We start from the raw sequence: 26,620 nt of genomic DNA on the forward strand, positions 1-26,620 counted from the left end.
AAGCTACCTATGATCTGACTTTGAAGTTACAATGTCTGCAACATACACACCCCAGTCACATGATCACATTTTGGGCACTTGGCAACTAGCTTAAATTTATGGCTGGACTTTTTGGGATTTGCCAATTTCGGGCATTTACTTCTGGTTTCCAGCAAAAAAACCTCCCATTGGAGAAAACAGGTTCATTTAACAACCATGGTGTTTGGTTAACAATTACAGCATTTGCCTAATGACTGCTGTAAAAAAGCTTGTAAAATTGGTCATGGTCATATAGTGGCCTGTTTAATAACTGCCACAACTTATAATAATTCCGGGCTCAATTACAACAACAGGTTGAGGAGAACCTGTACAATTCTACAAGAAAATTGACTTTTTAAAACATTTTTTTAACAACGAACAGCTATGAATATTTTGATTTTTATCAAGAATTTGCACAGAATATACAACACCTTCTTTTCTTAAAGCATTACCTTATCAATCACTTTAGTTAAATGTTCTTTGGAAGAAAGAGACTGGAAGAGCTCTATACATAACAAAGAGGACACTGAGTGAGGAAGCAGCTTATGGATGACCATTGGAGATGTAGCAATTCCAAAAATAAGGACCAGTGGAAATTCATGTATACAATGACTAAGGGAAAAATAAACAGTTGGGAAAAATTAAAATGTGTATAAGAGAATCAGATGGCATTTGACTTCTTCCATATATTTCAAGTTCACAGAATTAATCAACAGTGTTGTACTAATACAAACAAGTGGACCACCTTGATTCCAAAAACTAAAAAAAAAGAGACTTGCTCTTTATATGTAATCATTCCATTTTCCTGATCATCATATAGTAAGGTGATCTATTAATGTAATATATACAAAACAGAAATGCAGTCTGTAAAATTCCATGCAGTCCCAGTCAGAAATCAGAAACAGAATCTTTAAAACCCCTAGTTGGCTTTCATGCTATACAAACCAGCTATGTCTAGCCTGAAATCTCATCTAGTTGAATTGCATATTTGAATACAAAGGTTTAATATAATTTATAAAACAGGAGACTGGACGCCTTGACCAGTATATAAATCATATTCTCTCCATGCCTGCTAATTTTAATAATTTGTCCAGCTTCTGCTGTTATGAAGCGTAACAATATGCTCTGCAGCACATAGTAACTTTTTGGCTCTTGAGATTTTAACTGATGATGCCTGGATATTTTTAAGAATGTGTTTATTGCTGTAAGATAATAAACTGCATGCCTAGTACCTCTTTTTGTACTGATATGGAATCATGATAGGATAAGCAAGTTAAGAGTCTAATCAAAATTACAAAATTCTGAATTTCATTCTTTAATAATGCTGAGCAAATTAATCTCTGCATTAAATTTGCTCACAAGTCAGCTAATAAATATTTGCAAACCTAATGACTGAATTGTGTAAAAAAAAAAATCCAAGAATTGGACTGTATTTTTTCTGTAAAAACCTTCCCTATAATGTAAATTTCATAGGCAAAGCTAATTTACTCCAGTCAACATCTGTACTTATTACAAACAATAAAGAAAAAGCAAATGTGAATCTAATTAGCAATTTATTTTCTGTAAGAAAATGAGCATGGACCAGAAGAGCCACAATTTCTGATTTGTTTTATTACCTGCTCATAATTATGAAGTCCTGCAAAACTTTGGTTGTGAAACTTTCCATATCCTTGAAAATAATTACAACTGGAGGAGATTCCCAGTGTCTGGATGAAAACGTTCTCTTCTTACATGGAGATTCAGGATCCGTTTTCTGCAAATCATAATGCATATATTAAAAGAATGAATTAGAAGAAAAAAAATACGTTCTCTAGACCATGATCTAAAACTGTGGAATCCAAACAAGTACCATCACATTTTCCAACATAAAAGAAAAAAAGAGTTTAAGTGTAGTAAATAAAAAAACCCCAGCAAAATAACATAGCCCGTTTTCCTGAAATATTTATTAAAATATATGTAACTCCCATTCCATTTTAGCAGTAAAAATATCAGATATTAGAGGTAGACAATAAGATAAATAAACAGAGTTTATTGCAAGACTAAAATATACAGTATAGGATCCAAAAAAATTGTTCTCCAGACATGTCTTACAATGATGGGTGACACCAACTGCAAAATGCTTATACTTGTCTCACTTACTAAGAGCAATAGATGAAACAAAGTAAAAAAAAAAACTAAACTAAACAACAGTGTAATGCCAGTTATTTAAGAGATGATTGAATATATGAAAAGATAATCGGCAAAGTATTGGTTTATATTATCCTGAGAATGACAGACCTCTGCAGTGCTGTACTTTTGGGATGTGAAAAGGGCCTTAAACTGAATGGATTGGAACTATCTTTTTTTGGATTCTTTGATAAATATACTACGTTTACCTTGAGCTACAAGGCAAGAGTGTTATGGAATTGGGGCACACAGATGATCTGGCTGTTACCCTATTACGGTGGTTGGAATTAATAATTTGGATAAAAGACACCTCTACAGACACTATATGGAATACAAATATAAAGTCACTCGGGTGGTTTTTTTTTTTTTTTAAGATATTTGCTATTGATGGGGGCAGATGGTAATGGAAGATACCGACCATACTGTTGGAATTAGGATGTGATGTTACCCTAACATGGGTGATGGAGTTTACTATCCAGCTGAAAGACATTACAGAAGATATTATATGGATTATAAGCCTAAAGTCTTTTTAAGAGGATTTTATTTACATAAGGGAATATTTTTTAGTGGTGTGGGCAGAAGAATAAAGATACTAAGAATTATTAAGTATGATAGTCTTGTAGGAAAGTGGGTTGAGACGGGTTAGTTTATTGATTTATTGATTGTTTAGTTTAAGAAAAGGGATATTATGTTTAGATATGAATATATGTAAAAGATTTGAGTTAATTGAATAAATGCTAAATTAGAATTTATTATATAGTTTTATAGCGGAAGGCTTTGAAATGTTATATTAATATACATAAAAGATTTGATTTAAGAGATATATGTATGGGGGTTAGAAAAAGGGTAGATTATGAGCAGAAATCGCTAAACTGGGAGATATAATAATATTATTATGCTAAATCAGGAGTTATTATATAATGCTATAATAGAATGTCATTTTGAAATGTATAGTATAAGGGGGATATGATAATATTATTAGAAAGAAAGGGTCAGCATATGGGGATGGAGTAAGGGGATGGTAAAGTATTATATAATCTGTTATGAATTTGGGTTTTATTATGAAGAAGTCACAGGGGGAAGGGAGGGGGAGGGGGGGTTAGAGAGGAGGGGGGAAAAAAGGGGGAAAAATCTGTATTTGAAAAACTTTTTCAATAATAATAAAAAAAAAAGTAAAAAAAAACAACCCATAAAAATCCAAAAGGAAAAAAGCAACATCTGTTTACAATTTACACATTGCTAGATTATATAAAATAAAAAATATTGCTATCTCTCATCATATACCGGTACTTATTTTCTTTATATCCTATCTTTGGGAGCTGAAAGTGGCAAACATTATTACACTGCCCTCTATTTTCCTTCACAATGATCCTATAAATTAGTTTGGACTAAGACTGATTCCTGTGATGAAAGAATGAAAAATGAAAGACTGGGAATGTTCAGTTTTTAGAGGACTGAGGGAGGGGGATTTCAGAAAATATGACATATGAAATTTGAATAATAGAAAGAATCTCCTTCAGAAAAAAATCAGTATCTCCAGAGTCTTAAATAACAGGAAGGCAGATTCTGATTGAATGTAAGCTTCTAGCAATAAGACAGTGGAACAATTTATTCATACAAGTTGCAACTTCCCATATACTGAATGTGGAGGTTGGACAACCATCTGTTGCCAGTGTTTTAATTTGGATTCATGTACTGAAAATGTGGTTGGACTTGATTTCCTAAATAATCCCTTCAAACTCTGTAATTCTAAGATGCAAAATACCTATGATTCAAAAAAGTAATAAACACCACGATACATATATTTTCTATATTATTTGGGTTCACCCATCATTAATAAAACATTTCAAATTAAGTTTTTTCTTTCCAAGATTTACATGGAATATATGAGACGTACATAAAAAACTTCTATCCAACATAATATATTTGTCTTTCTACATCTTAGTAGTCTGTATTTTTTTTAAAAAAAAAGCTATTTAATCACTTTGATACAATACACAAGTTATGGAATGCCTAGAAAATTTTGAAAAGAACAGCACTATGCAAACTAATAATTTTTAAGCTTACTTTGATTACGTTCTTATACCAATTGGTAAGCGATGCTACAGAGCAGCGTACCCTTCCGGGCAAGTTCTTGGGACATTCTTCTTCCTCAGATGAATCCACCTCTACCTCACAGCCCATGAGCTGTATTATCAGCTTTTGTAGCAGCTGCTTTATGCCTTCCCAATTCAAAAAAATAAAGAAAGGCAAAATGGAAAGGCAATGAAAATGTGAAATGTTTGTATTATTCCAAAACAAAAAATAGAATTATATTTTTCCAGTTCTTTTTGCATAATTAATTGTTGTTTAATTTGGGATCCTCCAACATAAACAAATCCAAATTCTACATCAAACCAACTGAAAACTTTATATGAAAAGGAAACCTAATTATGCAATCTAAATTATTTATATTAAGCAAATTTGCACAATAACTTTATTTTACTTAATTTACAGCAACATCAAGGGGGGAAAAAAGTCTCAGCCTCTGTTAGTTGCTGAAAGGCACTATGTATGCACCCATTCACAGTTCAAAAGCAGCTTTTCTCCTTGAAATCTGAAGCAGTGCACATCCAAACAGTTTTCTAGAGGTATTTACCATGTTGCTGAAATTATTATGGTAAGTCTCCCTAATATATTCCAATGTTTACCTGGACATTCTTTGGCCTTCAGTGACACCACAAAAGGAGTAACATCATCTCGAAGAACCTCAGAGAGACTTTTAATTGTTAGTTCATGGTCTGTAACATTCACACCTAGGAGAAAAGAGCAGTCAAGACTATATCATTCCTCTTTATGGATAGCTAAAACCAATAGAGAAAATTGCAAACTCAATTTGCAATTCAAAACAAATACAAATGCATCCAATATTAATGAAGGAGGCTGCACTCAGTGAAATTTTAATTGCAGGGCCATTTTCAGGAGGAAATAAAAAGAGAGGTCTACTAACATTTCTGAAATATGCTAAAATTAAGATTCATGGGCAAAGGCACTGGGCAAAAGAATGTTACTATACTCTGAACTGGCAACAGGAAAACTAGGCCTTTCTCAGAAAGATGAATTTCACAAGGGATTTTTTAAAATTAAAGTAACAATTGAAATTTCCATTTGATAACAAATGGACACATAAAATGCTATCTCTAATCAATTGTAATCAGCAGAAGTCAACTTTCACAGAAATATCAGAGACATATAAACATTGTAAATGCTAAAGTAATGTAACACATAAGAAAGTAAAAGAATATACAGTAAATCAGTTGAGCTTCTAATTTAAAAAGAGCTGCACTTTATGGAAATTAGGCTTGTCCAGCTAGAACAGGTAGGAGATAATTTTTAAGCACTAGGTATTATGCAATTCTACATACCCTTATTAATTGATTTTCCCTATGATAGTTTGCCTCATATACAGAATATTTAAAGGAAGGGCTCTGTGAGGAAAATCAACTTAATGTGATCATACTACTATCTTACATTTGCATCAAAAAAGCTAAAGAAAAATGTTGAACACTAGGCTGATTAATACACAAATTACATTGTGTTCATTACATGTGTTCATTTAATTTTATTCTGATATACTGTATATCTCACTGTGCAAGAATGTTAGTCAATTTATTTTCTTTATATGCCTGAGATCAGCAGGTTTGGCCTGAAAGTCAAAGTGTATCCACTACCATTACAAATGGCACCAGTGGTCACATAATAAGGAAAGTAAAATATTTTTAAATTATTGCAATCATTTGTACAAGCACTGCAATTTCCAAAAATAATTACAAATTTATGCAGTGTTTCATCTCTTTTATACAAGTCAATTTCTTTTCTTTTCATTTCTTTAAAAACAGAAAGGAAAAAAATGCAAGCATGTCAGAAGGAAGACAAAGTATAAAGCATGTGCTGTAATCAATCAAACAAAAATGTGTCAATGACTATTAACTATTTTTCCACATAATAAGCAATGACAGAACTCAATGCAGACATTTGATTCTTACTATAATACAGAATGCCAGAATGTAAAAGACAAAAAGCATAGCCCTTGACTTCAAAAAGAAGAAATATTGAACCTCTTGACTTAACTTTTATTTTTGTGATATTAGGAAGAAATACAGAAATGTATTTATAAATATCAGGAAGCAGCCAAAATTGATTATTTTATAATGCTGTATATAAAGAATATAGATTCTTCAATAACTTTTAAAATTGTATGCGGCATTATCATTCATCTTTTCCTTCTTTCTCTCAGGGGAAAAACAGATTGTACCAAAGACCATGAGATAATGGTGGAAATGGAAAAGCTGGAGATGGAGGGAAGTTAATCATTATTAAGATCATGTAAGAGGTATTTGAACTTAACATTTTAGCTCCCCTTGTTGCATATTACACTGCTTTTAAATCTTGGAACATAGCAGATTGTGATACTGCAGGGGTCCTGGGCTTGAAAAACTAAGTAAAAATAAACTAAAACAAAAATCGTGGGATGGTCTGAAGCATCAAAGGCTGCGGACCTAAGAAAAGACAAATGAACTATCCTAGAAAGAAAAAAATGTGCTATATACACATAAAATGGAAAAGATTAGAATCTGGAACTGCAGGGAACACACATAAAATAACTTGTCAACAAATTAACTATTAGTTAGGAATGTATTAACAATTTACAAAATGCAAGGATGGAAACAGGGGATAAAATATTGCTTGTAAAGTATTTGAAATTGGCCATGCCAAAGCTGACTTAAAATCCCTTGGGGTGCTATACACAGGAATTATATGGAACAATGAAATGTAAAGCATATTATACTGTATACCAGGGTGTCAAACTTGTAGCGTCACATTGTCATCACATGACATGTCGCAACTTTTTTCTCCTTCACTAAACCGGGGGTGGGCGTGGCCAGTGTGTGACGCATCCAGCCCACGGGCCGCAAGTTTGACACCCCTGCTGTATACTAATGATAATTTAAACATGTTCCTTAAAAATTTTAGATGAAATTAACCCTCCCATTGTCTTTAGGAAGGTACACAGGGTAAGAACATAATTGAGAAATTAAGTTAGACCCATGTGCTACCAGTATAAGCCACATGAGTTCAGAGAAAAAAAAATATGGGCAATATTAGACATTTGGGAAACACATTTTTTAACAATAAAGAGAATACTGGGCACAGTCAGGCAGGGACTTCTTTTTCAGCAGGTTCTGAAGAATAGGGCTTCATGTCCAATCCTTAATACAGAAAAATTATTTTCAGTGATTTCCATGGGATTTGGAGGAAACACACCAAAATTCCTGAATTGCAGCTGTTCTGTAACTAGGGATGGACTCAGATTCTTCCAAGCTTACTTGCAGGACTGATCAGTTGTTAGAAACATTTATTTGTAGTTATTGCTGTCCAAGGAGGACATGCCACGCTAGTTACTTAAAGGAAAGGCTGACATATTTTTGCCACACACAAATATGTAACTCTATCGTTTTTCTCAATTAAGTAAATGAACAAGGATCATATTTTTGACTCACTTGTTTAATTGGATCCTTGTTTAGTTTTGGGGCTTGTGTGGAAAATAGGTCACGTTATCGGTCACATTTATGCAGAACTATTAAAAAGAATTCATAAACATTTTAGCATCATGTAAATGAGAAGCTCAGAATCCTCTTCTCTTTACATAGTTTACATTTTCCCAGGCACTCTTTCTCAAACTACAGTAGTTTGGAAGTCAGACACAAAGAGAAACTCCTCAATACTGTATCACATTTACAGTGACAAAAGTTTGCTTATATGTGGTTTTGCTACTAAGTTTGATGACATAACATCCTATGTCGCTGGGGCAAATATGTAGTTGAATTGATTAGCTGGGTTCACAAATTGCATGTATTTATGGTGTGCATTACTCTTTTTTTTGGGGGGGGGGGGAAGAGCCAATGATAGAGGTTCAAACACTGTGCTGTAACAAAACCAAACAAAGAATATGGTTGCCATTCATAACGGTAACTTATTGCCATTCATACCATAATTAATCATCACTTATTTTTAATTGCATGATTCATGATAAAATGACTATCCTAAAGTGTTCCATTTTTTTTTAAAAAAAATACTTTTAAAGTAACTCTGTTTTTTTATTAATTAAATCAAAATACCAGAAAAAGTACTACCTAGAACAACAGCTGCAGCAGGAATTTCATTGGACTTCATCCGACAAATCCATTCTGCTTTCTTTTCCTTGAAATCTAAATGAGATTGTCTCAGAAATTTTATGAGGTTATCAAATAGGTTCTTATTCAAGTTCTCTTGTAGTTTCTGTAAAAAAAAATAAGAGCCTCAAGCTTTTCAACTAGATCCCAGAAGGAGATCTGTAACCGTTTTTAAACAGCTATAAAAGATAACTGAAATTATTATAAACTTAAGACATATGATGTATAAAATATATTTGCCAAACATGTATTTTATAGAGAACAAGACAAATTCCATTTTTGTATCTTAAGCTAAAGCCATAAAATGTATCTCTCTAGCTATTTCATTATTATATCTTTCTTTGTTGGTCATCTCTCAGCCCAAATCATCTCACAGGGATGTTGTTGGGTAAAAAAGGAGGAGAAAACAGTATCAGGTATGTTCATTCCCTTGAGTTATAGTAATAAAGATACGATAAAAATCAAACACATGAATAACCTTATTGTGAAAAGCCTACTGGTTGAAATTTCTGACAGTTCAAAATCTGTTCTATAGTACCTAAGTATAGTTTTTCACAAACCTATTTTTTGTCAGAATGGTTTTTAATGACTCTAATTCCACTAACTTAACAGCAGTGATAAGAAATCAAGCTTTGATTAAGGCATCTAGCAAAACCATGAAAATATTTCATTTTATTTACCAATAAAGTATTTTCTGCCTGCCATAAGCTAGAGGCAGAACAAAACATATAGCAAGAATCTAAAACAAATTGGAATGGAAATTCAATTATGGTAAGGTGGCATTATATCACCAAGCAATTATCCACAAAAGAAAATCTCAAGATTCTGTGTATAGATGAGTCATTACAAACAGGAATAACAACCAAAATATTATAACTTTATACTAACTTTACAGCTAACCTCTCATAGGTACATGTACAAAATAGTACAAACGTATATTTAAGGAAATCTTAGAAGTTTCTGATATCCAGAAGATGGAACAGACAATGCACTTCTTCTGGGCTTCTGTGTTCATTAGTTATCATGATCAGAAGCAGCAGTTACCCAAAGATGTTAGTCATTATTAGCTTTAGAAATTGCACTGACCATTCAGGGAACTGATTAATATTCAGTTATTAATCAATAACTGAATTTCAATAATCCATTAAATTCCTGATTTCAATAATGAGAATTTGGGAGTAAATACTGAAGTGTATTTAAAGTATACTGCTCAAAAAAATAAAGGGAACACAAGCAGAAGACATCCGAGATCTGAATGAATGAAATAGCCTTATTAAATGCTTTGTTCTTTACATACAGTAGTTTATACACTGCTCAAACAACTAAAGGGAACACAAAACTACTGTATGTAACGAACAAAGTATTTAATAAGGCTATTTCGTTCATTCAGATCTTGGATGTCTTCCGCTTGTGTTCCCTTTATTTTTTTGAGCGGTGTATATAGATTACCTTAGCAACTAATTTTATTCTGTTTTTGTAGAACATCAGAAGGAAGAAAACGTTTAACCTACTCAGTTTTACCCTATTTTAGTGATCCCAAGATAGGAGAAGACCTAAAGGTTTGGGAAATATGTCAGCCTTTCTTAATAGTAAATTGAATGTTTTGGCAGAATATTCAAACATTGTATGACAGAATTTTATACATCTTGTGCTACTCATACCACTTTTAATAAACCTGTTTTTATTGAACGTTTTTGCTAGATGGAGAAAGAATCCACAATTCCAGTCAAATTATATACTATTAGTCTGCAAAGGAGCTTGTAGAACAAGACTATTGTTCCCATACTGACAAAATCTACTAACTTATTACTCCATTTCTCTATATTTATCTTATATTTATGCAGAAATTTCTACATAGATATATACTGGTATGCATTTCTGCATAGTGTTTATGCAGAAACATTTCATGCAGAAGTACATAACACCACAGTAAGAAATATTTATTGATGCAGCTAGATTTACTGTCAAATAATTTATGCCACATGTACAGATATTACTAAACTGCTTCCAGATTAATAATATTTCCCTCTGCATAAATACACTGACTGCAGAGAGAAGAATCAACCTACATCAGGAAAAGAATTAGGTATTTGTCTAAGAAACCTTATTCTAACTAGCTGCATTGTTGCATAAGCTTGTTCTTAAGAATTCATTCATTTGAATCCACATTTAGAACCCTCAGGTTTCACAAATAATAAAGGAGAGAGAACAAGAATAATCACTTTTTATAATTCACACTTTCTCCTGCAGCCCTAATTATCCTTCTTGCACTGCTCAAGAGGTTGAAAAAGCCTTCAGAAGGGGAGGGGGGATGTACTGAGGGACACCAAAGGAAAGGGGAGCTAAAGCAGAGTATCACCCATCCCTCATTTTCTAGCAGAAAAGAACCCTGGTTATTTTCATTCAAAGTGTTTGGATTCAACTGTAACTGTAGAAAAATAAAATTTCCAGGCTTTATAGCAGCATGCATTATTGACTGAAAGAAATCCAGAGAGAGGACTCATTCAGTTCATATATCATATTTTTCGGACTATAAGACGCACCTTTTTACCCCCAAAAAGTGGGTGAAAATCTGGGTGCGTCTTATAGTCCGAAAGTAGCCCCGCCCAGCCTCTGAAGCAGAGGTTTCAGAGGCTGAAAAAAGCCTCTGAAACCTCCATTTGAGAGGCTGAAAAAAAGGCAAGGCGCAGACCTCACAACCAACGAACCTGTTGCTAAAGTTCACCTCTGGGAACAGCTGATTGGGGATATTCTGGGAGGCCAATCTACCCCCAATCAGCTTTTTTCTTATTTTCCTCCCCAAAAACTAAGGTGCACCTTATACTCAGGTGCATCCTATAGTCCGAAAAATACGGTAAATACAGAACTCAGATGTGAGTAGTGATAAGTGTTTTCTTCCTTTGTAAGTATCACAGTGCTGACAGCAAACAGCCAGTTGCCAGTACATGTAACAGAACTATTTACAGTGAGACCCTAACCCTAACCCTTTCTATGTACAAGCAAAATTTCAAAGTGATCTCAAGAGGTCAAATTCACAGCTGTTGGTAAACGCTTCTCTCCTGTAAACATTCACACTGCACTCATGATCACCAGCTCTTCATGTATAGCACCTTACGAAGGAAAAAGGATGCTCCCTGCTGCTTGCATGTTGAATTCTACACTTGCTTGTGTTGCCTGTACAAAGCTATCATTCTGCTCAAAAAAATAAAACAAAAGAAAATTGCTTCAAATGTTGCTATTCCATTTACTGTGTTCAACACTTTAAAATAACTGATATTATTTGTTTATTTGGAAGACTCTCTAGAGACTTCTTGAACAAACATGAAATCCATTTCCCCATTCAACATTAAAAACAATACTCACCTCTGTTTCAGATTTAATTTGTTTCCATAACAACAGACAAGTATCAAGTCGTAACTCACTATTATCCAAGTCATTGTCTCCCTTACTGAAATAGTCAGCTAGAAAAACAAAACAGAAAAAGATGGCATTTACTCTCGGTATTCGCAAATTAAGAGTTCTTCTCAAAGAAAATTTTAAGAGAGCACTGAAAAAAATATTGGGATTTATTTCTTTTCATTTGAGAGAGGAAGTTAAACACAAGCTCAAACCTGCAGCTAGAAAAAAAGTTCAAAATGAAATAAAAGAGTTGTCTGAAATGTTAACATATATGTAGCCTCATTTGTATTTATATATACAAACTATCCTTCTGGGTTTTTTTTCTCTAAGCATAATCTCTAATTTGTTTTTCATTTTCATGTTAAAATAGTAACTTTTCTCTCAAAACGCTTCTCAGTGATATCTTTCATTTTACTACATACAACATATAAGTAGTCATGTAATTTTCAGTTTGCTGCAGGAAATTTACACACTAACCTGCTGAAGACCTTTTCCTCTTGTTAGAATTTGGCTTGAATACAAAGCAGCCCTAAAGAAGGGGGGGAGGAGAGGGAGAAAGAGAGAGAGAGAAATATTGATTCCATTACACGTTCTGTTCTAATTGTACATTGATAGAAATGACCTATAATAAGTGAGGCACTTATTTAATTTTATATTTCCTTTGTTACCATTTGCTCCTCCATATTTCACTTTTTTGCAAGTGGAAAAACTAGAAATACTTTCTTTTATTTATATAAAGTTATTTTAACAGTGCAGTTTTCAGTAAACTAAGTAGATGTGAATGAGCTACTCCAAATAGTACATAAGAAATCATTTGTGTTTGTGAGCCGAATAAACTCACGTTAAAAACAAGTATATGAATTCCATGTGGACTTTTCTGGGGTTGGCATCAAAGGAAGATAATTATGTTTTATTGTGCATATATTCCCTAATGTCTCAACAAAGAACAATCAGAGATTTATTCTAAAATAACAAAGGATTTATTAAGTGGACTAACAAATATGTTACATTAACTTTTACAAAGAATTGAATATCTGCAATTGTCACTGTTTCATAGAGGAATTTTTGGAATATTTTCTTCATGGTAGGAAAAATACTTTTCAAGATATTTTACTTCAAAATATGAATTTCAAAATAAATATTTTCTATCATGAAATAATTCAAATGCAGCACACATAAAATTATATATATGTTACACATAACGTTACAATGTTCATAGTTTCAAAACATAAGCAAAATTTTCAAAAATGTGTAGCACCAAACAAAATAAGATTTTGCTCTTGTTTACCGCCTTTTTATTTCTAGAGATTTTATGTAAAAAACCTTTAAATATGACAGGATCATTTGATAAATATTGTGTTTATTCTCATATATATTTATTTATATTGATTTATTCATAAGAAACTACTGATATATATTCACTTTCAGGGAAAGTGTGAAGAGAACACTGTTTTAAAAGCTATCCATAACATGATAATATTGTACATATAAAACAACAAAATATGTAATAGCCAAAAAGTGAGCTTTTCTTACATAATGCTGAATTCAAGAAGTATATCTATTATCAAAGCACGTTATAAACATGATGAATCATAGTAACATATGAAGGCTTTGCTGGCTCAGGCTAAAAGCTTACCTAGAATTGTACTTCACACCTGTACAAAACCCAAATTATACAGCAAATTGGAATAAACCAAGGCAGCCATTTACACAAAACTGAATAAACAGGTCTAATCCAACCTTGTTATCAAACAAAAATGTACCCCTGTTGCAATGAAGCACCACTGTGCTGAGAGACTTGCAATACTACAACAACCATACTAAAAAGTGGGAAGAACTAATGCTATTCAATTTGTGCAAATTACAATGAAGGAGAGGCGAGAAGGATTTCAAGATCAATTTGATCTGTCTTCAAACTGGAGCTAACCTTCTAATTCTATGGTTGTTGCCATCATAATCAGAGTCAATCTTGTGATCAGATCACATTCCTAATATTTTGGATTAGTGGTAGGATCATGGACACAGCTTTTGGAATTGATTGGCCAACAAAGGGTCAGATTACAATTATAGATAATTAAGAGGTTTAGCAAACTACAACTGAAATAGTTTGAGCGATCAACTAAAATAGTCTTATGACAAATTATACAGATAGTCCTCAAATGATAATGGCAATTAGGATTGGGATTTCCATTGTTAATTCATGCAGTCATTAAGTGAGGACCTAATGTGACTATGACATGGGAAGAGGTGGGAGACACAGGCAAATAAGCTGGTGGGTGAGAGCTACAGGTGGAGGAAGTGTTGCAGGTGGGCACTAGGGAGCAAGGGTGGGTGCTGGAAAAGAACATGAGCCAGGGTAATGAGCCATTGCTGGTCAGGGCAATCCTGCCAAGCAGTGGCCTTTTGGAGGTACCCCATCCCTATTGTGTAAGGCTAAGATGTTTGCCAGCAACTCATGGCAGCTATTGCATATTTCCTCTGTGACAAGGCAGTTGGAGGAGGAAGTGTCAGCAACACAACTTCCACTCCTTAGGGCTCGAGACTAGATGGTGTTGATAAGTTCTGTAGAGGAGAAGCATGCAAAGCAAAAGTCAGCTGGTGGCATGGGGGGGACAGGTAATCATAAATGTGGGCCAATTTGAATTTTGAACTTGAATGAGAGGGTGGCTGTGATGACCAGAACTTTGACGATTGGTCTTATGTCCATTTTTTTCAATCAATTATAACTTCGAAAAGTCACTGAATAAATGGACCTAACCTGTACTGGATTCAGACCAAAGGCTATAGATTGGGCTTGGGAAGATCTCTAGAAGAGATGCCATGAAATAGTCAGGATAACATTTGAGAGAGAAATATAAATTCCTCCTTTCCTCCTTATGCACTAATCAGCCAATTCCCATGTTTAATAAGCGGGGACAGCTCGCTAGATCCACTAATCTTTGCTCCCAACTGGTGACTCAGATTGTCAATTTACCAGCAGTTCAACCCAATAGGATATTTGCTCAAGGAAAACGAACAAAACTAATTGGGGGGAGGGGGGGGAACACTGCTGTTATTTTTGCTTCTACTCTTTCCCCTGGATCCCGAAAGCTTTATTAGAAAATAAGAACAATGATCAGTTGCAATCTAATGTTTAGTTTGGAAATATGCACAGCCTCCCAGAAAAAGAACAATGGAAAAGCAGCAATTTTGCAGAAGGGGAAGGCTACTATTGGTGACAAGAAGCATCCTTGTGGATGTCTTTGCAATTGTTATGATTTCTGTAGCACTCGTTTTGTGAGTTTTCAAAGAAGACACGTTCCCCAAATCTTAGTCAAACCACCAGCTGCAAACCTTTGGGGATCTCTGCTCTAGAGATACTGTGTAGTCAATTGTCTAGGACCATGATGGCGAACCTATGGCACGTGTGCCACAGGTGGCACATAGAGCCATATTAGTGGGCACGCCAGCTCAGCTCTGGGGCGCATGCGCACGCCGGCCAGCTGATTTTCGGGCCTTCTGGGCCCACTAGAAGTAGGGAAACAGGCTGTTTCCTGCTTCTGGGGGGGGTGGGGAAGGCCCGTTTTTCTTTCTTACTTGGTTCCAGATCCTCTCTATACATCTGGGAAGGGCGAAAACAGCCTTTCCCACTCCTTTGAAGGCCCTACGGAGGCTGAAAGGGACCATTTCCCAACTCCTGGTGGGACAGGAAGTGACATTTTTTCCTGTCCCCAGCCTCCAGAGACTCCTAGAGAGGCTCCGAGAGACTCCTAGAGAGGTTCTGGAGGCTGGGGACAGCAAAAAATGTCACTTCCTGTCCCACCGAGAGTTGGGAAATGGGCCCTTTCAGCCTCCGTAGGGCCTCCAAGGGAGTGGGAAAGGCTGTTTTCGCCGTTCCCAGATGCATAGAGAGGATCTGGAACCAGGTAAGAAAGAAAAACGGGGCTACCAGACCATCATGTGCCAGGAGCAGGAGTGGATGGGGTTTCGTGTGCATGCGTGTGGGCACGTGTGCGTGCGACCCTCCCCCGGCTCCCCCTCTCCTGGCACGCGATGGCAAAAAGGTTAGCCATCACTGGTCTAGGAGGAAAGCACTAAGAGAGGATGCACTACAGTTTCTTTCTACAAATACTAGGGAAAACAAAAGGCAAACTGGTAACTTTACAGAGATGCCTGTGTAGCTTTCTTAGCAGAAATACAGGTAATTCTTGACTTACGACCATAACTGAACCCCAAATTTATGTTGCTAAGTGAAAAATTTGTTAAGTGAGTTTTGGCCCATTTTACAACTTTTCTTGCCACAGTTGTTAAGCGAATCACTGCAGTTGTTAAATTAGTAACATGGTTAAGTGAATCTGATTTCTCCATTGACTTTGCATATCAGAAAGTTGCAAAAGGGCATCATGTGATCCTGGGACAGCGCAACCCTCATAAATATGAACCAGTTGCCAAGCATCCGAGTATAAACCATGTGACCATGTGGATGCTGCCATGGTCATAAGTGTGAAAAATGGTCATAAGTCACTTTTTTTCAATGTTGCTGCAACTTCGAATGGTCACTCAAGGAACTGTTGTAAGTCAAGGACTAACTGTAGTTAAATGGTTTGCCTTTTTCTGGGATGTTTTCTTCACTTCCCATTGTAGCCCACCACCTGTACATATCCCATCAATATAGTAACCTGGTCTCAACTGACTTATCTTAGCCATGGTCAGCCAGGAAAGGAAAGTTTAGCCATGAAAGCCAGCTGGGTGACTTTGGGTCAGTCATTCCCTCTCAAGAAGAAAGGGACAACAGAGAATGAGGTGGCTGGATGGAGTCACTGAAGCAGTAGGCATGAGCTTAAATGGACTCCAGAGGATGGTAGAGGACAGGAAGGCCTGGAGGAACATTTGTCCATGGGGTTGCGATGGGTCGGACACGACTTTGCAAGTAACAACAACAATTCCCTCTTAGGATTGTTGTTGTGGGGATAATAGGAGGAGGAAGGAGTATAAGGTATGTTTGCCGCCTTGAGTCATTTACTAAAAATAATAAAGGCAGGATAAAAATAAATTAAAAAATCTCGATAAACAATAGCAATCTCACTTAACGTTTTGTATCAAAGCATGGATAGTTCTGAGCAGTGGTAGGTTTCAAAAATTTTTACTACTGGTTCTGTGGGTGTGGCTTGGTGGGCATGGCGGGGAAGGATACTGTAAAATCTCCATTCCCTCCTCAATCCAGGGGAAGGTTACTGCAAAATCCCCATTTCCTCCCAATCAGCTGGGACTTGGGTGGCAGAGAATAGATGGGGGCAGGGCCAGTCAGAATTTTTATTACCAGTTCTCCATACTCAAAATTTCTGCTACCAGTTCTCCAGAACTGGTCAGAACCTGCTGAAACCCACCTCTGGTTCTGAGCCTCTTATTTCTGGCATGAATATCCCCTTTCCTCCCCCCACAAAAGAGGTCTGTCTGCCACTCAATGAGGGGAAACTTCACAACAGCGCTATTCCATCTGTGGGAAACGATGCCCCTTTCTATTCTTCTGCCTCCTGAACATGGGACAGCAATGGGGCGACAGGAGGGTTGTTGAACAACGCAACCTGAGGGACTTGACCTGCCGAAAAGGATAATGTCTTTATTAATGACCACATTCCACAGCTGCATTTTCCCCCCAAGGCTCCTCGCTTTGCTTTTCTCCACTTAGTTTCTTCGACAACCTCTTCCGACGGTTTTCTATCCTCCCGGTGAGAAACAAAAACCCGAAAGGAGATGCTGTCCCTGCGCAACACAACACAACACAACACAACACAACACAACAACACACACAAAGTGGGAAAGCAACGAAGCTTAACAGCTTCAGCGACCCATCTGCGCATGCCCGATATTATCAAGCGACCACCAGGATCGCGAACTGAAACGCCCTCGCGGACCCGAAAGCGAAGCGTCCGTTCGATTCCTCGAGGGAGGGGACTGAATCCACTCCCTCTCCTTCCGACTCACCTTGGAAACCGAGCACGTGCTCATAGCAAAGGCTGAAACCTCCTCCGGCGCCAAGACAGACCCGCCAACATTCGTGAACGGACTTCCGGAGGGAGCCCCCTCTATTCCCCACCCCCGCCCCCCACTTCCGGGATCAGCGACGTGCAACCGTTTCTTTCCCGCCCTGCGAACGGTACGGTCTAGTAGTAGTCCGGCTCGTGCTCGTCATCTGCATAGTCTTCTTTTGTGAGGCGAGTTCTGCGCCCGCCCCCGTTTACCAGAAAGGGAAGTCAGGCTGGAGTGGCTCCTACCCCCAAGTGGGAGGAGTTCCATGACGGAGGAGTGGAAAAGCGGAGAGCGCCACTCTAACAAGAACTATGGCGAGGTGTCGTTTCCGGAAGTGCATTGCTGCTCAGGTATTGATCGTCCCTTTTTATAGAATCATAGAGCTGGAAGGGATCTCGGAGGTCTTCTAGTCCAGGGGTCTCTCCAACCTTTAAGCCTGGCGGACTTCAACTCCCAGAATTCTGCAAAGCTGGCTGGGGAATTCTGGGAGTTGAAGTCCGCCAGGCTTAAAGTTGCCAAGATTAGAGACCCCTCCAGCGATGGAGCACCCACAACTCCAGAAAGCAAACTGTTCCATGGATTATTGACAGACAAACTTTATTATTTTCTTTAATAAAGCGATTAAATTAGTGGATCAGGGAAATGCTGTGGATATAATTTATGTGGACTTCAGTAAAATAATGCATTGTCTTTTGGCATGCCAGAGATGCTGAAATACCTGTCTATTTTTCAAAGAGATGTTTTTTGAAAATATTTTTCAAAAACTTCCGTAATGTGGCTGCCCCAGCTCTCTGGAACCAGTTACCTCCTGACGTCCGGACCATCCCCACCCTATTGGCCTTCCGAAAAGCGATGAAGACCTGGCTCTTCCGGCAGGCCTGGGGCCATTGATCTCACTGCTGCGATTTGGCGAGATCCGGCCATGAATGGCGTGAATGGGTTTTAATTGTTTTTAATGGTTTAACTTTTAATGTTTTATATATGGTTTTTAAATGTATTGTAAGCCGCCTTGAGTCTTCGGAGAAAGGCGGCATATAAATTGAACAAATAAATTAATTAAATAAATAAATAAATGTATTCCTTCCGGGGGGGGAGGGAGAAATCAGGAATTTGGTAGCCCCTTTTCCAAAAAACAAGTTTTATTTTTAAACAAGTATGAGTTATGAGCTCATGGAGTTCACTTCATCAGATGCTAAGATGGGTAGGCTGATTGGGAGAGGAGGAGAAGACAGGTTGATTATGCAGATGCAAGTTACTTATGAGAGATATTACACATGTTTATGAATTTTTAATGTTTGAAGAAAACATTGTGTTTTCTGATTCCTTTTTAAATACCCTGAAACCTTTCCACATATAACAATCTATGCTACTAAGACCTGTTTTTCCAAAATAATCACTTCGAGGTCTGCCTTGTAATGTCCTGGGAGACTGAAATGCTCCAATATAGCTTTGCCCTTGGTTTAAGTATTGATGTCAAATTTGTGTCTATTGATTCTTGTGCACTGGAAGATGAACACATCAAGACACATATAATTCTCTGTAGGTACTTGCTGGCGTCTGTGATGGTGATGTTGGTATAGGGCAGTGGTGGGTTTCAAATTTTTTTTTTACTACCGGTTCTATGGGTGTGGCTTGGTGGGCGTGGCATGGCTTGGTGGGCGTGGCTTGGTGGGCGTGGCAGGGGAAGGATACTTAAAATCTCAATTTCCTCCCGATCAGCTGGGATTTGGGAGGCAGAGAATAGATGGGGGCGGGGCCAGTCAGAATTTTTACTACCGGTTCTCCGAACTACTCAAAATTTCTGCTACCGGTTCTCCAGAACTGATCAGAACCTGCTGAAACCCACCTCTGGTATAGGGGCAAAGTAGGCACCTAGTGTTGTTGCAGCAGGGTTTGTTTCCTATATTGGAATCGTTGCTCTGTTGTTTCTTGTTGCTTGTGAAGATCTGCTTCAAGTTGGGTAGTTGTCCATATTCAAGTATGGCGTTGCTACCCAAAAGGGAGCAATGGATATTCCCTCACTTGACTTACAGCAGCTGGACTTATCTATTCGCTTGCTTGGATTTGAAGCCCCTGTACCTTCTAGATTCAAAGTTGTAGTTCTTTATCTAAATGTTGATCTTCAATGGAAAAGATAATTCCAGTTCCAGAAAGGAAATGTATGGTGAAGCTGTACATTTTTATCTGAATGCTGATCTTCAATAGAAAAAATAACTCCAGTTCCACAAAGGATAATGTATGACAGTGGTCCCCAACCTTTCCAGCTTCATGAACCAGGAGGGTGGAGGGGAGAGGGAATGGTTGTGTGCGAGTGGCATGTGCATGCATGCGTGCACAGCTTCATTTGCGCAAGCAGCAGGCATGCACACAGCTCGCACAAATAAAGCTTTGCGCCCTCCCACCTACCCGTCTGCTGCAGGCACGCACACAGCTCACCCACTGCTTCCACAGCCCAATTCCAAATAGGCCATGGCCCCATAGTGGCTGGGGGCTTGGGGATCCCTGATGCATCACATTCATTCTTCTAATACATATTGTTCAGTTCTTATGGAAATAGGAAAGAACGATGAATCTCCATCTGTGCACTGTAAGAATGTAGCCTCTGTATGTGTTTATATGTGATAAATTTTAATGTAATGAAATAGAAGATAAAATGATGGCAAGGATGTTGTTGCCTGTTTATTCTTCCACACTAAGTTTGGCAATTTTATTTCAAATAGCTTTCACATGTTTTGAAGATCCCGCCAGAAAACCTGGTAAAATCCATCTCTGCTGTTCCAGTATCAAAAAATAGGTAGGATATATATACTTTAGAATTTAATTTCTTGAGATGCTTTTGTCATACGTACAAAATAGCAAATAAAACTAGGGATAAAGTCCTGACACAGTGTTTTAACTCATTCAGTCTCTGTTTCTAATTCACATTATTTCTAGCATCACCTAAGACAGGAGTAGGAGCCAGCGACCTTCAGATATTAGTAAACTGTAATTCCCAGTATCCCTTGCATTGCTGACCAGGACTACTGTAAGTTGTAGTTCAGCAACATCTGAGAGACTAGAAGTTCCTAACATTTCCATAAGGCATCATTGGGCAAATAGATCTCTAAGTGCTATTTTATGGCTTTTAGCGTTTGAAGAATAGGAAACAAAGTCTAGCTTGTATATTGTTAACTGGGCATATTAGTTTCACAAATTATTTGCTGCTTCAGAAACTTTTGGGGATGAAGTTACTCTAGATATTTCCAGCTAAGTTAACTCTAAACCTTAGGAATCCTGATCCCTCTGTCACGAAAAAAGTCTGTACCTTTACATTTCCCCCCTTTTTTTCAAAGGCAAACTGCTGAGTTCCAGTTTTCTATGAGTCCTATATTAGACGCAAATTCTACAAATTACACCACTTCAGATATTAATCTTCAGGCAGAAGAGCTGGCAAACAAGGTATGTAGTAATAAGCATTGTTTGGAAGCATCAATAAAAAGTGCTTATCAAATGTTTTATACTGCATAAATATTATGAAAAATGGTATCCTACAGATTATGAAGGCTTTAGAGGGTCAATTCTTTGCCCTGCTGTTTTTACCAGTGAAAAGAAAAAAAGCCATTCTTACCTTTCAACAATTGCAATCTATGGTCTTTCCAAATTTGCTTGAAATACAGTTAAATACTGTTTGCATGGATGACCCAGCTACAGTTGCTATAATTCTTGAAAACAACATTGTGTACAAGTTCTTGCTACTTTTGTCAGAAAGACACAGCGGCATTTTGGTGTGTAGGCTCCGCCCCTTTGGAATGTGCTTGCTATGTGTGCAAATGCACATAGAAAAATAACAGGCTGCTCACTGCAATGCTGCTCTATCTCCTTGCTCTCCTTGCAGAGGCTGCTTGAAAATGTGAAGTTACAGAACACAGTGTACAAGATAATTCTGCTTATTTGTGACATACTCTTCTGTCTCTATGCTTTACTTTTGTTTTAGCTAAAATGTGATGCAGTCGTGAGCCAAATCAGCCCAGGTAAAGGAACAGTAGATTTCACAATAAATCGAGACTTATTAGCAAAGGTAAGAGCTAATGTCTTATGAACTGCAGAATAGGAAAATATGCTAAATTTGAAGCTAGTGTTTTCTATAATAGATATCAGTATAGAGCATATAGTTCTTATTCCATAGTTTTAAATTAAATGATCTTCCCAAAGATGTAAGTTTAAAAAATATAAAATACTGTAAGGTCCCAAAATACACTTGAGTCACCAGAATGCCAAAGAGAGAGACTCAAGACGAGGCTTGCAAAAAAAACAGATTTTATTTATGGCCAAAAACAAAATACTGGGTGGCACTATATCCAGAACATACAGATACAATGCATGCGAGGAGATAGCCACACCTTGGGGAAGGTATGGCGTCCTTTTATACCCTCAGAGACGTCAGTTTAGTACCCAACTCTGGCCTCCCAATCCAGGCCCGTGCATTCCTTGTTGCCCTGCAAGGGGGAATAGAAACTTCCCAATTAGTCATCTTGAGCATTTCTTTGTTTACTCAATTGGCCACTTAGGCCCCCTGGCCCTGGAAAGTAGAAGTCTATCCAGATCAACATAAATTAAGACTGAGATAGTACCATGCTCTTAGATGGCACAAGAAAGAAACAGGGAGAAGATTAATATGGGTTCAGGTCAAATGGCAGGGACATATGTCTGACAAATACCAGATACATTACAGGCCTAATAACAGAATATGTTTGTTACAGGAGATACAAATATAAAGGCATAATATATGTGATACAAATACAAAGGCATATGTGTATTACAAGAACCTAATGGTTACAGAATCTAGTATACCAGTATATCATATCCTAGCATTATTTATTATATCCTTATTATTGTTTCCCTTCATTCCACACTTTTTATTTAAATGATGGAATGCTTTCCATCGCGGGAATCATGTGACTATTCTTTGGATTAAAGGAATGAGACAAGGGAGAAGAAGGAAACCTCCAAGGGTTAACAATCATCAATTTTGCAAACAAAATTTGTGGAAATAATTTTTCCATACACACCTACTTTTGCTAAGAAATAGTGAACAGCAAGTCTATTCTGGGATATTGCTGTTTTCAACAGAGTGTTGTTTTAAACAGAGAGTGCTGTTTAACTAAGAAATTTAGAGCACTAGCAGTTGTATTAGGTATCATTGCAATCATTGGCTGTAACCTTACAATTCTATTCAGCATATAAAGGGAGTTCTATACCATCTTTTGCCCAGGTGGCTGGTCCGTATACCTGAACTATTATTTCTGGAGGCCACTCATCTTTCTATGGCCTACATCCACATAAATAGGTATACCCAGTTTTTCACCTTGTTGTATTGTCAGTAGAAAAAGGAAGAAAAATAGATTTCACAGTTCCTAATACACATGCTTCATACCATCGGCTAGGCAATTGCACATAGGCAAATTTTCCATTTATCCAATATAAGCCATCTGGAGCATGCCAATTAAGAGTTACCACATCCGTCCATAACCCACTCAGTCTAGGTATATTTTCAAATGGGTTACTAGGTTGTGTCAGGTTAATTCCAGACTGAAAAGTAACAATAAGCAAAGAAAACACCTTTACATGTAAAATGATTTTTCACACTGATCATTGCATTATATTCTCCTCATATTAGTCCTATGCATAAGAAAATTAGTCCCAAATATTGAACCATTGCATTAAATCAAATATAGAATTGATATCTATATCTTCAGGGATCATGATATCACTATCTCCTAGGACTACTGTGTTCAAGTCAGATTGACCTGATTCAATGTCTCAATTCTCCAGTGTAGGATATACATAAGAATAGAGTTTCTATGGGGAGCAATCCCTTGCACATTTACATAAGCACAGTGTCCTATTATTCCCCACAGGTGTGTATAAGTTCACAATTACAACAAGAGTAACAATAACATTCAGTGATACAGTTACAATCACGGGACCAACACAATCTGGAGAGTGTGAAGTTGCACAGCTGCTGTTGGGATCTTCAGACGGAATAAGAGAGGCCACCACTCAGGCTGGAAAGTCCAAAAAGTTGCTACTCCTGCAACAAGAAAAATCACAAACAAAACCCATTCATACCACAATGACCACAGCAGTTTTTGGAAAAGTTTATTCTCAGCAGGTCTTCTTCAGGAAGCATTTGCCACTCTTTAAGTTCTTCCACTGGTCCTTTTACACGGTCCACCCTTTGTCTTTAGGTTGGACTGCTGTTTCAGTAGTCAGCAGGACTTGGTAGGACCTGTCCCAGGCTTGGCTAAGTTTGTCCTCACATCAGGTTTTATCAGGACCCAATCACCAGGCTGGAACTTATGAACAGCAAAATCGAGGGGTAGGGTTTGAGCTAGGAGTCCTTTGATTCTGAGGTAAGATAAAGAAGAATAGAGGCCAAGTATACAGTTCTTTACAAACATGTCTTTAGTTTCATATTGTGGAATTTCCCCCATTCTGTCCAAACGTGGTAATCCAAACATCATTTGGCAAGGCAAGGGTAAAGTTTTGGTTCACAGCAGAGATGATTTTGCATTCCATGGAACATGACATTCCCACTGCCTCCATTATTAATTGAAGCACTTTTGCAATAAAATGAGTCTCTTGGTTGCTGTCTATAGCTTCTACTTCTACTATATAGGTATATATATAGATATTATCTGTTAATTTTGGTGACTACTGCTGAGTGGCTCTCATGGCTGGATAAGCCTCAACCCATCCAGTCAAGTGACCCACTATCACCAATAAATATCTAAGTCTCCCCACTTAAGTTAGTCTAATGAAATCAACTCAAATGCATTGAAATGGTCTCACACTAAAGTAGCCCTACCTTCTCTTTCTACTGCTCACATTTTCTTTAACTAGTACTTCTCACCTAACACTAAACATTCAGTTCTTTCTGCCGCTGCCCTCCTGGCTTCCAAGCTTCAAAGAAATTCAAAGCTTGATTTCACAAGCCTGTGCAAACCAACTTACCTAAATGTCTTCTCTTACCTGCTACCACTTTCTCTTCCCATCTATAAACAAATTAACTAGGAGCACTAGGGCTCCTCCAAAAGTCAACTTTCTGCTTTCCTTCATTAACACTGCCATAGCTGCCACTGCTTGAACACAAACTGGAAATCCTTAACAGGCAGGATCTAACATTTTAGACAAAAATGCCACTGACTCTCTCTTACTACATATTGTAATTTCTAACTCATCTCTGTAACAATTCCTAAAAAGGCAGCAATTGTGCTGCTAACAAACAAGCAAGCAAGCAAACAAACAAACAAACGGATAGGATAGAGCACCTTGTCAAAATTGCATTCCGAGCCAAAAACAGTGAAACTGCAAAGGCAGGTATCAGATATCACCCTTTATCCTGCCTTTTTCAGGCTGGTTCAGCAAAGAACCAGCCCGCAGCCCCCCTTTTTCCTGCTTCTCTCCTCCTTTCATCTCTCAGCATCCTTTCAACAAAACAACCCTCTGCATTTCTCTGTAACCTCAACACACAGGCATTCACAGGTCTCAGGATCACTTTACTTTATGAGCTTCGGGACATCTCACACACACACATTCACATTTGTACTGCAATCAGACTTTTTGTATACATCAATTTCACATACATAAATTTCATTTAATGCTTCCTCCATGCAAACCAAATTATTTCAGGGAGCTTTTCACAAGCCAATGCGCTCCATTTTCTAAATAGCTTTTTGTGTACTGTTGTTAGAGGGTCTCCTGCAGGTTTGGAAATGATTACATACATACACATACACACACATACCATCAAACATTTCCAGACCTGTGGAGGTTATTTTTTGTTTTTTGTTTTAATTTTATTTCCTTGGGCAACCTATAGCTTATTCTTAAAGCAGTGGGAAAACTCAGAGAGCAGTTTAAATCATAAATATGATTTTGGGCCCTAACTACTTTCCGTTTCCCACAGCTCCAAGCCGAGATGTTTACTTAATTTGCAGGCTGGCCAGACATATCACAATCAATTCTACATCTTACTTCTTTCAGACTTCTCTGGCTCTTTTGAGAATGGTAAATTATCAAGATCTTTATAACATTGCAATATTTCTTTGCCACCCATAGATCTCTCTTTAGACACTAGATTGTTACTACGTGCCTCTGCCCTGGGGGTGTTCTGTGTGTTCTCATTCTAACTTGGACCTCTCAGCAATCGCTGGCCCATTTTAAAGATCAAGATGTATAAGAGGTATACACATCGTCTGCATTTAGCCAGGGCTCTCATGAGCAAGTTTGAACTCCACTTTTCTTTTTACAGACAACTTTTACTGCCACAACATTTTTCATTCATTTTTTTTATACTCTTTTTTTTTTGTTTTGTTTTTTCACAACTTGTTTGTAACGTGTTCCAGTGGGCTAACATAGCCAAATGGAGAACACGGCCCAATTCTTGTTACTAGTTATTTGTTCCAAACAGGCTACCAGCATGGTTGCCCATTTTTCTCAGGGGATTCCTTTCTGTCAGCTCGAAGCCTGACTAGACTCTCTTTCTTCCTGAGGAGATTTCCCACACCTTTCCGTCGGTGCGAAGCCTAACCAAACCCTCTCTTTTTCCCTAAGAGATTTCCCAGACCTCCCCTGCGGGTCCGAAGTTTGGTCAGAGCCCTCTCCTGCACTACAGATTCTTATTCCAACAGTCACACTCCTTTCAAAGCGATCGTCTCTGGCTGATCTCCTCTCGGATAATCAGAAACGCAGATTGGATCTCCGCACATCGCTTCGAGGGCAAACCTCTGAGGAATTTCCCTCGTCTCATTCACATACTCACAAAGCAACACTCC

The 26,620-nt window shown here is 37.5% G+C and overlaps 2 protein-coding genes across 2 annotated transcripts in view; one reads left to right on the forward strand and one right to left on the reverse strand.

The window, feature by feature from the left end:
* ORC3 (origin recognition complex subunit 3) overlaps positions 1–17,842 on the reverse strand; it is a 38,825-nt gene extending 20,983 nt beyond the window's left edge. Inside the window, exons 1-8 of the mRNA XM_070932861.1 lie at positions 17,760–17,842; positions 12,273–12,324; positions 11,760–11,857; positions 8,358–8,502; positions 4,875–4,979; positions 4,252–4,406; positions 1,635–1,771; positions 471–630 (exon numbers count right to left, since the gene is read on the reverse strand). Of these exons, the coding sequence (XP_070788962.1) occupies positions 471–630; positions 1,635–1,771; positions 4,252–4,406; positions 4,875–4,979; positions 8,358–8,502; positions 11,760–11,857; positions 12,273–12,324; positions 17,760–17,783 (876 nt within the window). The 5' untranslated portion in view covers positions 17,784–17,842. The remainder of the gene's footprint in view (positions 1–470; positions 631–1,634; positions 1,772–4,251; positions 4,407–4,874; positions 4,980–8,357; positions 8,503–11,759; positions 11,858–12,272; positions 12,325–17,759) is intronic.
* Positions 17,843–18,102: 260 nt separating this feature from the next.
* The window catches only part of RARS2 (arginyl-tRNA synthetase 2, mitochondrial), a 33,910-nt gene continuing 25,392 nt past the window's right edge, over positions 18,103–26,620 (forward strand). The window contains exons 1-4 of the mRNA XM_070954073.1: positions 18,103–18,154; positions 20,525–20,598; positions 21,137–21,242; positions 21,778–21,861. Coding sequence (XP_070810174.1) covers positions 18,116–18,154; positions 20,525–20,598; positions 21,137–21,242; positions 21,778–21,861 — 303 coding nt within the window. The 5' untranslated portion in view covers positions 18,103–18,115. The remainder of the gene's footprint in view (positions 18,155–20,524; positions 20,599–21,136; positions 21,243–21,777; positions 21,862–26,620) is intronic.

The sequence above is a fragment of the Pituophis catenifer genome, unplaced genomic scaffold (assembly GCF_029215685.1).
Source record: "Pituophis catenifer annectens isolate HBS135680 unplaced genomic scaffold, rPitCat1.0.hap2 SCAF_1, whole genome shotgun sequence".
NCBI classification, from domain to species: domain Eukaryota; kingdom Metazoa; phylum Chordata; class Lepidosauria; order Squamata; family Colubridae; genus Pituophis; species Pituophis catenifer.